At 40.0% G+C, this 13,696-nt stretch overlaps 1 protein-coding gene across 20 annotated transcripts in view; it reads left to right on the top strand.

Annotated features, from left to right (window-relative positions):
- Window positions 1-13,696, top strand: part of ttn.2 (titin, tandem duplicate 2) — a 179,903-nt gene that overhangs the window by 63,459 nt on the left and 102,748 nt on the right. For 7 of the 20 annotated variants that reach the window (XM_031797649.1, XM_031797733.1, XM_031797659.1 and 4 more), the window contains 15 exons: window positions 51-116; window positions 404-478; window positions 732-803; window positions 2,116-2,253; window positions 2,461-2,604; window positions 2,845-2,955; window positions 3,283-3,375; window positions 3,804-4,013; window positions 8,143-8,652; window positions 8,967-9,263; window positions 9,475-9,546; window positions 9,645-9,722; window positions 10,421-10,456; window positions 10,681-12,180; window positions 12,681-12,737. In XM_031797649.1, coding sequence (XP_031653509.1) covers window positions 51-116; window positions 404-478; window positions 732-803; window positions 2,116-2,253; window positions 2,461-2,604; window positions 2,845-2,955; window positions 3,283-3,375; window positions 3,804-4,013; window positions 8,143-8,652; window positions 8,967-9,263; window positions 9,475-9,546; window positions 9,645-9,722; window positions 10,421-10,456; window positions 10,681-12,180; window positions 12,681-12,737 — 3,459 coding nt within the window. The remainder of the gene's footprint in view (window positions 1-50; window positions 117-403; window positions 479-731; window positions 804-2,115; window positions 2,254-2,460; window positions 2,605-2,844; window positions 2,956-3,282; window positions 3,376-3,803; window positions 4,014-8,142; window positions 8,653-8,966; window positions 9,264-9,474; window positions 9,547-9,644; window positions 9,723-10,420; window positions 10,457-10,680; window positions 12,181-12,680; window positions 12,738-13,696) is intronic. The other 13 variants (XM_031797669.1, XM_031797696.1, XM_031797672.1 and 10 more) reach the window with 13 other exon arrangements.

Raw genomic sequence — 13,696 nt, 5'->3', positions numbered from 1 at the left:
CAGTAGATACTGCTTTGCTACATTGGCTAACACAATGGGTGTCTTTAAAGTTTCTGAAGTGCACAAGAAACCCGAGGAGAAGGCTAAACCAGCTGAGGCAGCAGTACCACATAAAGGTATCTAAATATCTGCATTTCTAAATGATATTTTGTGTTGATCTGGTTGATGTGTGTACATGTTGATAACTTACCCAAGTATGTCTCTCTTGTTGAAAAAAAACTCAATTTGAAAAGAAGGGCTTTTACTATAAATATTCTACTTTTGCATGACTGTTTGTCTGTGTAAAGTAACCAATGTCCACTACTGTAAATTACATTATAAGATGAATTATATTTGTCCCTACACATTAACTCAGTGATAACTTGTACTCAGTGATAACTTGTACTGTGATGATATTTCCAAGTACCTGAAGCCAAAAAGCCAGTGGAGGAGAAGATAACTGCAGAGGTTGTCCCAGAGAAACGTCCCTCTCCAAAAGGTATAGTCTTAAATCAGAAATGATGTGCTTGTCTAACGATCTTGTCATGTTTGTCATGTATTCTTAATGTTCTTTTAACTAAATCTGTGAATTTGTTTGATTTAGTTGATTGTTTTTGTGGTTGTTGTACGTGAACCTTGTTTTCTTCAACTTAGTGTCCGTAATTATTTTGTATTTATTTGCATGACTTCTATAACCAATATTGTGCTCTTTTTATTTTGGTGTATGTAATTGCTCACTTGCAATATCTTAGAAGAACATGAAGAAGCAAAGGCACCTTTCCATAAGCCAGCTGAGAAACCTGAACAGGTTCCATTAAAGAAAGGTATATTGCATTTTTCCATGTGCTTCAGAAATGCTCCTACTGCTGCTGTTGTAGATCCTATGATGTTGCGTCTCTGTCCTGAATATTTTCAGTTGTCTGTCTCTTAATACCATATCTTCTTGTTATCGCGTTTTAAGGTATGACCCGGGTGCAGACAGTGTTGAAGAAAGTTTATTCTTTAAACAGGGGCAGGCAAACGACAGGTCAAGGCAGGCAGGGGTCATTAATCCAGAGAGGGTGTGTGGCACCGGAACAACAGGCTCAGGGTCAGGTCAGGCAGGGGTCATTAATCCAGAGAAGGTGTAAGACACCGGAACAACAGGCTCAGGGTCAGGTCAGGCAGGGGTCATTAATCCAGAGAGGGTGTAAGACACCGGAACAACAGGCTCAGGGTCAGGTCAGGCAGGGGTCATTAATCCAGAGAGGGTGTAAGACACCGGAACAACAGGCTCAGGGTCAGGTCAGGCAGGGGTCATTAATCCAGAGAGGGTGTAAGACACCGGAACAACAGGCTCAGGGTCAGGTCAGGCAGGGGTCATTAATCCAGAGAGGGTGTAAGACACCGGAACAACAGGCTCAGGGTCAGGTCAGGCAGGGGTCATTAATCCAGAGAGGGTGTGTGGCACCGGAACAACAGGCGGGCTCAGGGTCAGGTCAGGCAGTGGTCATTAATCCAGAGAGGGTGTAAGGCACCGGAACAACAGGCTCAGGGTCAGGTCATGCAGGGGTCATTAATCCAGAGAGGGTGTAAGGCACCGGAACAACAGGCGGGCTCAGGGTCAGGTCAGGCAGTGGTCGGTAATCCAGAGTAGTGGGGCAAAGGTACAGGACGACAGGCAGGGTCAGGCCAGGCAGAACGGTCTGAACCGGGAAACTAGAAAACAGGAGCAAGGAACAGGCGGGAGCCGGGAAACAAAACACTGGTAGGTTCTACGAACAAAACGAACTGGCAACAGACAAACTGAGAACACAGGTATAAATAAGATGGGTGACACCTGTAGAGAGGTGGAGACAAGCACAAAGACAGGGGAAACAGATCAGGGCGTGACACTTGTCAGTCTCTTGTCTGTCTATTTCACAGTTTCTAAATCATCTATGTAGCACTTTCTAACACTGCATGTTATTATCCCCAAGGATTCTGTGTGAATAAGCCTGTGTGACTAAGTTTATTCACTTCTGTCACTTTGTGCATTGAGTTTAGTGGAGTTGTCTCAATCATACTCTTGCCCCATGCTTTTATGGCTTTCACTCTTGTACTCGGTTTTTCTTGATAGCCCATAGTTTCTAATGTTGATGTCTGTATTACTTGAAGATGTCCCTCAAGCTACACCCCATGTTGCGGAGCCAAAAGCTGAGCCAAAACCAGAGCCTAAAGTTTCACCTGTGGCTAAGGTTGAACCTGAACCGAAGGGTGCACCTGTAAAGAAACCAGAGAGTCCACCATCCAAAGGTATTTCCTGTCATGTCTTGTTTTGTGGAGTATTTATTCCCCTCTCTAATGTCACCTTTCCTTTGTGTAATTGTATGTATATTATATATTATTATGTTTATATAGCATCTAACATAGAAGTTCATAGAAGTTTTGTGTCATATCTGTATGTAGTGTAATTATTACCTTGGTATGTGAACTCTAAATCAAAGTGCATGTTACTTTAAGTTCCTGAGAAAGCTAAGAAACCAGAGGCTTCAAAACCAGAACCAGGAACGCCAGCGGCAGTTAAAAAGCCAGAGACTGCACCTACTCCTTCTCATAAGGAGCCAGAGCCTACTCCTGCTGCAAAGAAGGTCCCATCACCACAAGGTATCAGTTTCTCTCAAAAGAGAGGCAGCTTTCTGAGTCTTTTAACAACTTGTATGCTCTTTATACTCTTCTGTTTGTCAGTCCATCTTTGTCTGTCTGTGGCATTACAAAGTTTAAGACTATGTAATGTCACGTATTTTGAATCCGTATTTGTTGTTTTCTTTGTCAATTTTACGTCTGTTTGTTGTGCTTTCATCACAGCACATTGTATATTACTGATAATTTGCATATTCTTTGAAGTGCCAGAAGCACAAAAAAGACAGGAGGTAACTCCGCAGAGACCAGCTACCATCCCTCAAAAAGTGGCCAGAGAGGACATAGAGCCTCATGTGCAACCTGTGCCAGAACAAGGTATACACAATATAGGTTGACAATGCTTCTCCCGTTAATGTTTAATGGCTTTCTTCTAACCAACCCCAGCTTTGAACATCTATGTCTTGTCTATCTTCACATTTGGTATCGTCTAGCTTCTACATCACAGAGTTTGTCTTTTGAAATGTTTATGCACAACTGAAAAGTATTTTCCCCAGTTGCTTAATTTTATCTCGTCATAATCATCGTCATACAGTCTTACCACTCAATAGAGTGTGACTTGTGCAATGTCTGTGTTTGAAATGACTTTCTTGAATATCTTCATTATAGATGCATGTTTTTAACAATCTTAAATGGTCTTTTAAGTTCCTGTGGAAGAAAGAAAACCAGAACCTCTTAAGGTTGCCAGAAAGCCTGAATCAGTTATTGTGACGCCAAAGCAAGATACACCGCAAAAAGGTAGGGATTTATGCACTGACTTATGTACTGTACCGTACATACTGTTTACTGTGATGTCTTAAGAGTCTTCTTGAACTATTCTTTGTCTTAAGTTTACCATATTCCAGCTCTCCTTTTTCCTCAGTTTTCCGTCTGTTTGACAATCTAGACACTTTAAAGGGTAACACTTTAACTATCATCATGAAGCTGACTTAATGGTGTTACAATATGACATAATATTAGACTTATAGTTTATCATAAGTTGTTAAGACTGTTTTAGATATGGGTCATGTTATGTTTGTGAACATGTTGACAATATGTTTGAAGTAAAGTGTCTCATGCGTCGCCACGTGACGTTCTGTTTGTCAGATTTGTTGTGTTATGCAACAACCCTTTTGTCACTCTTCTGTGTTGCCAATGTCTAATGCGTGTCTTGTATGTGCTTCAAGTAATGGAGCCCAAACAAAAGCCTGTACCTGTTGAGAGGGTACCTGAGATAAAACCTACTGAAAAGGTACCTGTTGAGAGGGTTCCTGAGAAAAAACCTACTGAAAAATTACCTATTACTAAACCTAAAAAGGAGATGGAAGAAGAAAAGAAAGTTCCAACTTCAGAAATAGAAGTTATGCCACAAAGAAAAGGAACTCCGCCAGACACAGGTATTCTAAATGTGCTCTATGTTAGTGGTGTTCAATTTATTAAAATCTTATTTCACCTCCAAATGTAGATATCAGGTGCATAATGGCATGCCAGTACTACTTTCTTTTATCTGTGTTTTTAAACCCAATGTTTGTCTTTATGTTGTGTTTTGTCGTTAATCTCTTGCGACCTCCATTTGGTGGGAACTCTTAAAAACATCTTTAGAACTTCAAGTGACTTCTAGTCTTCCGATGGCTGAGAAAAAGAGATCTTCGAAAACTCACGAGTTGTGGGAGGTTTCCGACACGATGGAGAGAGCTCCTCCAATAGAAGAAGTCTTTCAGTATGAAGAAGCAGGGCAAGAATATGAAGAGGTGTCATATGAGAACAAAGGTGATATATTGGACAATAGCACTACATTGACATTCCAACAGAAGATTTCAGTGACCACAAAAGATATCCTTCCAGAAAAACTATCTGTCCAAAAAGATAAAAAGTCAGATATGAAACATGAACCATCTCTTAGTGAGGTTTCCAAGAGGAAAGATAGAGCTACTAAGGTTTTTACTACACCGAAACCAGAGGAAAGAAGTTCTGTTGAAATTAGGTCTGATTTAGAGGCAGATTTACCAGCCAAACAGGATCGATCTCTTCAGAGGGAGTCTCATGAATCGTCCACAGAAGGAGAAGAAACACTTCTCAGGAAAAGTGTTTACACTGCAAGTTTAGTGTCTAGAGAGGAAGAAGGTACAGGCATCAAAACTAAGGGAACTCGCTTTGTTGATGTAGTTGAGTTAAAGACAGAACAGGCTACAATTGAAGATATACCTATCCATCAAGTAGTTCAATCTTCAGAAGAACATTTTGTCCAGAAAGCTGCCAAAGTTACTACAAAAGACAGTGTACCTATAAAGAAGGATACGGTATCTTTGGAAGTATTAAATGATGAAAAAGTGGACACTGAACTACAAAAATATGAAGTTTCCATCATGAAGGAAGGGAGTGCTAGTATGAGGGAAGAAATATTTATGAAAAAGTCTCCTAATATGCATCAGGTAGTTAAGGGTGAAAGCAAGGCTATAGACACAGATAAAACAGTGGACAAAAAGAAAACAGACATTGTAAAGAAAAAGGAAATGACCACCAGGGTATCAGACAAGAAGGAAAAGTCAGGCGGAAGACAGGAGATTCATGTTAAAACAGATTATAGTTCTCCAAGAAAATTATCTCCCCAGGAACATGAAGAATATGTTTCAAAACAAGAGGCATCTGTTATGGATGTTTCAGAGAATATAAATGCAGCCACAGATATTATTTCCCCCAAACCAACAGCAAGAAAGGAAACTGACATTCGATCTAACCAAGAAGGTATTGCTCAATCAGTAGAATGCAAAGAACCAGTAGAATCTTCTATCAGAGTAGAATCAGTAATTGAAGAAATATCAAATATACAAGTTAATACAAGAAAGGACAAAATACATTTGTCAGAAGGTATCTCTCCAATAAAAGCGCTGTTGCCCAAAGAGAAAGGACAGGGATTAGTTGGTACTGAAGAGATACCTTGTACTGTTGAAAACTTCCAATCAAAGAAACAAGTAGTTGAGAAAGGCAAACCTTCCAAAGTAATTCAATCCAAGGAAGAAACCTTTAAGGAGACCCTTACTATGAGAAAGGAACTCAGTGAAGAGATACCCGGTACAAATGAGGATATCCAGGCAAAGAAACAGGTTATAGAAAAGGGCAAACCTTCTAAAGTAATTCAATCCAAGCAGGAAACTTTTAAGAAGACTCTTACTACGGGAGAGGAAACCACTGAAGAGATTAGAATTGAGGTCATCCAACCTAAGAAGCAGGTAGTTGAGAAAGACAAACCTGCCAAAGTAATTGAATCCAAGGAAAGGGCTGACAAGACACTTACTATGAGAGAGGAGCCCATCGAAGAGAGACCTTTTACAGTTGAGGACATCCAAACTAAGAAACGGGTGATTGTAAAAGGCAAACCTGTTGAAGTAATTCCTTCTGAAGAGGAAACACTTGACTCACAAGAGGAGGCAAAGATATCTTCAAAAGCCTCGCCTTCAAGAGGTACACTAAGTAAATCTAACATGTTTCATCTCATCATCTTGTCGGCAAAATCATCCGTCAATTCCATTTCACGCTTAGTTTGAAATCAAACTTCTTTTGCCCAGTATTATTCATAAAGTTGCTTCATTCCAGTGTTTGCCATCCCATATCAACACATCCTCTTAGTGGTCAAAATCCACAACTCTTGTGTCATTCTTGCAATTCTCTGTTGTTTGTGTCTATGTTTTGTGTCTTTTTTGGATTGTGTTTTCTATTTGATCACATCTTTTTTGATATTGTATTGGTGCTCCACTGCTTACCCCAATCTGTAGTATCTTGATCTTGACCATAGTATCATTTCATTTCAAGTACCAGCAGAGAAGAAGGAATCACCTCCACAACCTGTTGAACCACTTACAAAGAAAGCGTCTCAGCTAGAGAAAACTGTTGTTGCTGAAGGGGTGAAAGAATCTGAGCCATTTGGAAAGAAAGTGGCTAAACCAGAGTCTAAGCCAGAACCTAAGACAGTGGCTAAAACAGAGCCTAAACCAGAGGATAAACCAGAGCCTAAGCCTAAACCAGAGTCTAAACCAGAGGTTAAGCTAGAGGCTAAACCAGAGAAGAAGGATGTTACTGAAGTAGAGGTGAAAGAATCACCTCCACAGCCTGCTGTGGTGTTGAAGACAGAGCCTAAGCCCAAACTAGAGGACAAGCCAGAGCCTAAGGCTAAGCCAGAGCCTAAACAAGAGGCTGAGCCAGAGACTAAAGTAGACACTAAGCCTAAATCAGAGCCTAAACTAGAGGCTAAGCCGGAGCCTAAACCTAAACCAGAGCCTAAACCAGAGTCTAATTCAGAGGTTAAGCTAGAGGCTAAACCAGCGAAGAAGGCTGTTATTGAAGTAGGGGTGAAAGAATCACCTCCACAGCCCGCTTTGGTGTTGAAGACAGAGCCTAAGCCTAAACTAGAGGCCAAGACAGAGCCTAAGGCTAAGCCAGAGCCTAAACAAGAGGCTGAGCCAGAGGCTAAAGTAGACACTAAGCCTAAATCAGAGCCTAAACTAGAGGCTAAAATAGAGTCTAAGCCAGAGCCTAAACCAGAGGTTATGCCAAAGCCTAAACCAGAAGCTAAGCCTAAACCAGAGCCTAAGTCTAAACCAGAGGCTAAGCTTGAACCTAAACCAGAGGCTGAGCCAGAGGCTAAAATAGAGACTACACCTAAATCAGAGCCTAAGCTAGAGGATAAAATAGAGGCTACGCCAAAGCCTAAACCAGATGTTAAGCCTAAGCCAGAGGCTAAACCAGAGCCTAAATCTAAACCAGAGTCTAAACTTGAACCTAAACCAGAGGCTGAGCCAGAGCCTAAACCAGAAGTTATGCCAGAGCCTAAGCCTAAACCAGAAGCTAAGCCTAAACCAGAGCCTAAGTCTAAACCAGAGTCTAAGCTTGAACCTAAACCAGAGGCTGAGCCAGAGGCTAAAATAGAGACTACGCCTAAATCAGAGCCTAAGTTAGAGGCTAAGTCAAAGCCTAAACCAGATGTTAAGCTTAAGCCTAAGCCAGAGGCTAAACCAGAACCTAAATCTAAACCAGAGTTTAATCTTGAACATAAACCTGAGGCTAAACCAGAGAAGACTGTTCTTACTGTAGGGGTGAAAGACTCACCTCCACAGCCCCCTGAGCCACTAATAAAGAAAGTGACTACACCAGAGAAGACTGTAGTTTCTGAGGAGGTGGAAGAATCACCTCCAAAGCCACTTGTAAGGAAAGTGGCTAAACCAGAGTCGTGGCCAGAGAAGAAGGCTATTACTGAAGATGTGTTTCTTTCAAGTGAAGAAGTGGCTGCAACTCGAAAAGGTATAACAAGGGCAATCCTTGAAATACAAATCTTCACTCTTGCGTCACTCTTAAAATCTTGCTTTTTTTGTATGTTGTTTGTGTGTACATTTTGTGTAATTGTGTTTGGGATACTTCCTTATTTGTTTATCCTTATGTGTTTGCTGTTTGATCACATATTGCCTTTGTATTTTCTTGATGGTTTACTTCTGTAGTATGTTGTTCTTGACCATAATATAACTTTATTTCAAGTACCAGCAAAGGAGAAGGAATCACCCCTACAACCTGTTCGACCACTTACAAAGAAAGTTCCTAAACCAGAGAAAACAGTTGTTGCTGAGGAGGTGAAAGAATCACCCCCAAAACTGGCTGAGCCACTTGTAAAGCGAGTGTCTTTAGCAGAGTCTAAGCTAGAGAAAACTATTGCTGAAGAGGTGAAAGAATCACCTCTTAAGCCGACTGAGCCACTGGCTAAGAAAGTATCTAAACCAGAGTCTCAGCCAGAGACTAAGCCAGAGAAGGTGGCAAAGAAAACAGCTATTGCTGAGGAGGTGAAGGAATCACCTCCAAAGCCCACTGAGCCACTTCCTAAAAAAGTGCCTAAGCCAGAGACTATAGTTATTGCTGAGGTAGAATCTCCACCAAAGACTACTGAGCCACTTGCAAAGAAGGTGCCTAAGCCAGAGACTAAGCCAGAGACTAAGCCAGAGACTAAGCCAGAGAAGACAGCTAATGCTGAAGAAGATGTTGTTCCCAAAAAAGGTATAATGAGAAAATCTTGAAATGCAAATCTTTAATCTTCACTCTTAAAATCTTTATATTTTGTGTGTTATGTTTGTGTTTATGTTATGTGTTTTTTATGTTTTTCTCTGTCTTTGTGTGTGCTATGTTTATATTTGATATAGTCTTTCTCTGATACTTTCTCAGTGGTCCAATGCATACCGCAATCTGTAATATCTTGATTTGTCAGGTTGTTATTGTGAAGAGAATGTGTTCTCAATGACTTACCTCGTTAAATAAAGGTAAAATTAAATAAAGCAGAATTGACTTTGACCATGGTATCATTTTATTTCAAGTTCCAGCAAAGGAATCACCTCCAAAGCCTGCTGAGCCTCTTGCAAAGAAAGTGCCTGCACCAGAGAAAACAGCTATTTCTGACCAGGTGGAATCACCTCGAAAGCCTGCTGAGCCACTTCTTAAGAAAGTGTCTTTGCCAGAGTCTAAGCCTGAGCCTAAGTCTGAACCTAAGCCAGAGAAGAAGGCTGTTGCTGAGCCTCCAAAGCCAGTGGAGCCACTTGTAAAGAAAGTCTCTAAGCCAGAGAAGAAAGCTGTTGCTGAAGTGGTGTCAAGTGAAGATGTTGCTGCCCAAAAAGGTATAACAAGGACAATCCTTCAAACACAAATCTTAAATCTTAAAAATCTTGCTACCCTGTCTGTTATGTTTGTGTGTGTTATGTATTTTGGATATGACTTATTATCTGTTATGTGTCTATGTGTGTTGATGACATGTTTCTTCTCAGTGGTTTAATGCTTATCCCAACATGCACTGTCTTGATTTTGACCTTTGTACAATTTTATTTTAAGTACCAATAAAGGAGAGCCAAACATTTCCAAAGCCCACAGAGCCACTTGCAAAGAAAGTCAGTCCTCTTGAAGGTAAATGTCTGTTTAATGTTGCATCATGTATGTTCTTCAAATACATTCGTGAATGAATGTTTCTTGGGCAAATATAAATCTTAAACATTCCTTTGAAGCTCCTCAAGATAAGAAAAAGACTACACAGGAAACAAAGCCTGCCTTCCAAGTGCAAGAACAAGATGATACGGAGACAGGTATTCAACAACAAAAAATTCACAAAAATAAAATGACAAACTAACATCTCGAAAACCACACCATCCAAATACTACTAAGCATTCTATCTTAAGCCTCATTATAGTCCTAGAGGGTTGAGGCTAACATATTTTGCTAGTTTTTTTCTTCAAGTCACCTAAACGTGTTTGCATTAATCTCATTCAACAAAGATGGTTGCCTCTTCGATCCACAAAAACATTCCTGTTCTTTGTCCAGTCTCGTTATAATGTTTTATGTGCATGTTATACTATTCAAATCAGGTAGGTGCCACCTCTAACCACCTTCATAGCAATGCTGTGGTTCTGTATGTAATGTCACATCATGTTAAATGTCTTACTAAGTTCTCGTCCTAAAATTCATTAGTGAATGTGAGCATGTCATAGTTTCCCTGTTATATATTCACTTGATAGTATTACTTCAGTCGTCTTCATCTTTGATTGGTTATGGGAGGAAATTCCCTTGGAATTCCCGATTGGTTCCACAAGATAATGTCCAATACCATTCAAAGAGAAAAGTGAATCAATTTCCTTAACTGATTGGGCTGGTTATAACTCCCCTCAATCACATCTCAATGTCCTGACCGTACTTGATACATTGAGGCTTGTATCCCATATATCTTCAAATGAATGTGAATCTTTGTACTAAAACAGTGTTTACTTTTCCTTAATCCCCCAACTAGGTGAAGGCAAGCAGGCACCTGGACCTGCTAAGAAAGGTATGATGAATACTTTACATTTCACTATTCCTTGCATATAAATAAATATCCAGCTCAATATTTTAAATATACAGTCGAATTTCCTACTTTATTGTTTTCTGTGAGTTTTGTTTGTGTGTTGTCTTGTTTGCTGTATAGCTAAATCTCAGTGTTGGATGTGATGTTTTCAATGTTGTTATCTTGTTAAGTGAGCTGTTATGTGTAATATGAAACCTTTACTGCAGTTCTCCGACAAAAAGCAAAAATTCATGTTGAGAAAGAAGAAACACTTGTACTGCCAACCTTGAAGAAAACAACCAGGATATCCAAAGATGTGGAGCAAGAACAGGAGATCATATCACTGAAGAAAGTGCCTTCAGTCCCCTTTGAAGATCAGCCAGCGCCACCAAAGAAACCTCCTCCGAAAATTACGAAGCATACAATCCATGACTTTGAAGAGAGAGTGTATGAAGAAGTTGAAGTAACAGTATATGAAAGGTATGAGGCAGAGCAAATCGACAAGACAGACAAAATCAGCCAGATACCTGATGGAGCTAAAATAAAGACACCTAAAGAGGTTGAAACAAAAGACTCAACTGAGGACAAATGGTCTCGGAAGACCATCCCCAGAGATGAAAAAGAAGAGGACAAAATGACTTTAAAGAAAACTCCCAAGGGTGTGAAAGAAGAGGAACCAACAGACCCCAGTTTAGCCCTAAAGAAAGTGTCCAGATTGCCTTCAGATGAAAAAGGAGAAGAAACTGTGAAGTTAAAACCATTCCAAAAATCTCCTAAAGCAGGAACCGTTGAGCCAGAGAAGGACAAGTACAAAGATAAGGAATCTGGGGCTTTCAAAAGAGGTGAGAGACCATCAAGAGATGAAGACATCAAAGAACCTGCTGATCGTAAGAAGGCTGATAGAGTTCTTAGTGCTAAAGAAGAGTCACAGGCAGTCAAATTAAAACCAGTGCCCAAAGTTCCTGAAGATGAACAAGTCCAGGATTCGGACAAACCACTGACAAAGGTGAAAAGGATTACAACACAGGAGCAAGAGAAGGAAGATGTTAAATTGAAGCCATTTTCAAAGTCACCTAAAGCTGACACTGAAGCTGTGAAGCCTGAGAAGGAGCCTGATAAGAAGAAAGAGGCTCAAAAAACCCTTCAACAAAAGCCAAGTCCTCCAAAGACAGCACCCATAAAGAAAATGGAAAAGAGTCCTAAAGAGGAAGAGCCAGTAGAGTTAAAAAAGGTTGAGCAGGTGCCAAGAGAACAAGAGGACAAAGAAAAAGATAAACCCTCAAAGCATGAAGAGACACTTAAGAAAATGGTAGAACTGAAAAAGACTCCTTCACCTAAGGTTGAAAGACCAAAGCCAAAAGAAATAGAAAAAATTACTATGGAGAGGAAGCCCAGTGCGGAAAGGACCAAAAAGCTACCCAAAGAAGTTTCACCAAAAGATTCATTTGAAGGTGTTACCCTCAAAAAAGTTCCAAAGAAATCACCACAAGAGGAAACTGATGGAGCACCACTGAAGAAGGTGCCGGCAATGAAAGAGCTTTCCCCTAAAGCTGTACAGTTACGAAAGATCTCGACTCAGCTGGAGGAGGAAGTATTTGAGGAGGAGCCAGATGTTGAGGAGGAATCTGACAGTGAAGGTTGGGGATGGGAACTTGCCCCTCGTGATAGTCCTGGATCCACAGAAGATTTGGGAGAGGAAGGTGATGCACTTGGAATGCCAAGACGAGGTGAGATGAAGGCTGGAGCGAATCACCATTGAAGATAAATCCTTAACCCCAAATAATCTCCACCCATTTTCATCTGAATGTTTTCATTTTCTACATGTTAATGTTTTTCATAAATTCGTATTGTTTCTTCATGTCCATCATTTTCATCAGAAAAAGTATTTCATCCTAAATAATCTTCATCCATTTCCGTCTTAATGTTTTTATGTTCTATGTGTTGTTTGTCATCATTTTGTGTTGTTTATCAAAGTCAGTCTCCATGTTTCTATTAATTGTCTGTCAATCCATGTAAAAAGCACATGTTTGGCATGCTGTTTTTCCACATGGTGTTTGACATTGTTTATTATATACCCATCTACCATCATCCATTGTGAATTTGTTTCCATCCTCACCCGTCTTTATTTATCTCTCCATATTGTATGTACAATTCTGAGCAAAATATTTCTAAGGGATTTGAATGTGATCTGTCTTTACGGTATAGTCATTTTAAATATCTTAAACAGATGGAAAGCCAGCAGAAGAAGCAGGCACAGGCAGAGGTAGAGGTAGAGGCCTCAAAGGTAAGACTGGTTACATCCATGTGAAAATAATCACTTTTTAGAGTGCCGCGTCAGCACACTCTACTCTCAATGTTCTCACTGTAACTTGTTTTGAATAGTTATATAATAACCAACATTTTGCACTGTTCAAACTTTAAAACGGGAAGAATGATTAAACTTAAATTGCTTGTCAACAGCTTTTTAATATAATTTATACTTTTTAAACTATTAACCTTTTTGTCCTCCCCAAAGCCTCCATCCACTTCAATGGGATGTCTTCAACATTATAAACTTCCCATAATTCAGCAATGACATCCAGCATTCTATCCACTGTCAACACTTGCTTTTGATACAAATCAGCTACTTTGACCACTTTTCTATCAAGTTAGACAAAACTTAGTCTATAACCAGGTTTCCGTCCAACCTTTTTATGCGAGTGAAGTACATGTCGGATAAAAAATGTCACAACAGGCCTGATGAAAAAGCAAATTTGTCGCTACCTTCCAAATGTTGACAAAACAAAATACGTTAGAAGGTGGGATCTTTTTGTGTCGGTAAAATGAATTCTGTGAGAAATGGCGGTGGAACTATATCGAACCAGGGTCTGTAATGACACCTCTAGCACTGAGATGCAGTTTCTTAGACCGCTGCGCCACTCGGGAGCCCCCCCCCAAGTGCAGTGATAATGCAAATGGAACTGTTAACACGCATTTATCATGTATTATCTTGAATAACAAGCACCTATCAACACATACAAACTCCCTGTTTTATAAAGGGTACTATCTCACTACTATGTCTCTGATAGTCCCTAGCCTGATTCTACTTCACTAGCATACATTTTTCAACACAAGCCAGTAGCATCTAAAAATGTAAACTTCTAAACTTCTTCAACTACCATGAAATGCTGTACCTACGCACTCACACTATCTATTAGGAAGAAACAAAATCTAGTTTAACACTGTAAGTGTTACAAATGTATT

This window comes from Oncorhynchus kisutch, linkage group LG2 (assembly GCF_002021735.2).
Source record: "Oncorhynchus kisutch isolate 150728-3 linkage group LG2, Okis_V2, whole genome shotgun sequence".
Taxonomy (NCBI): Eukaryota; Metazoa; Chordata; class Actinopteri; order Salmoniformes; family Salmonidae; genus Oncorhynchus; species Oncorhynchus kisutch.
The sequence above is the reverse complement of the archived record's forward strand: the minus strand, read 5'-3'. Positions and strand labels throughout refer to the sequence as shown.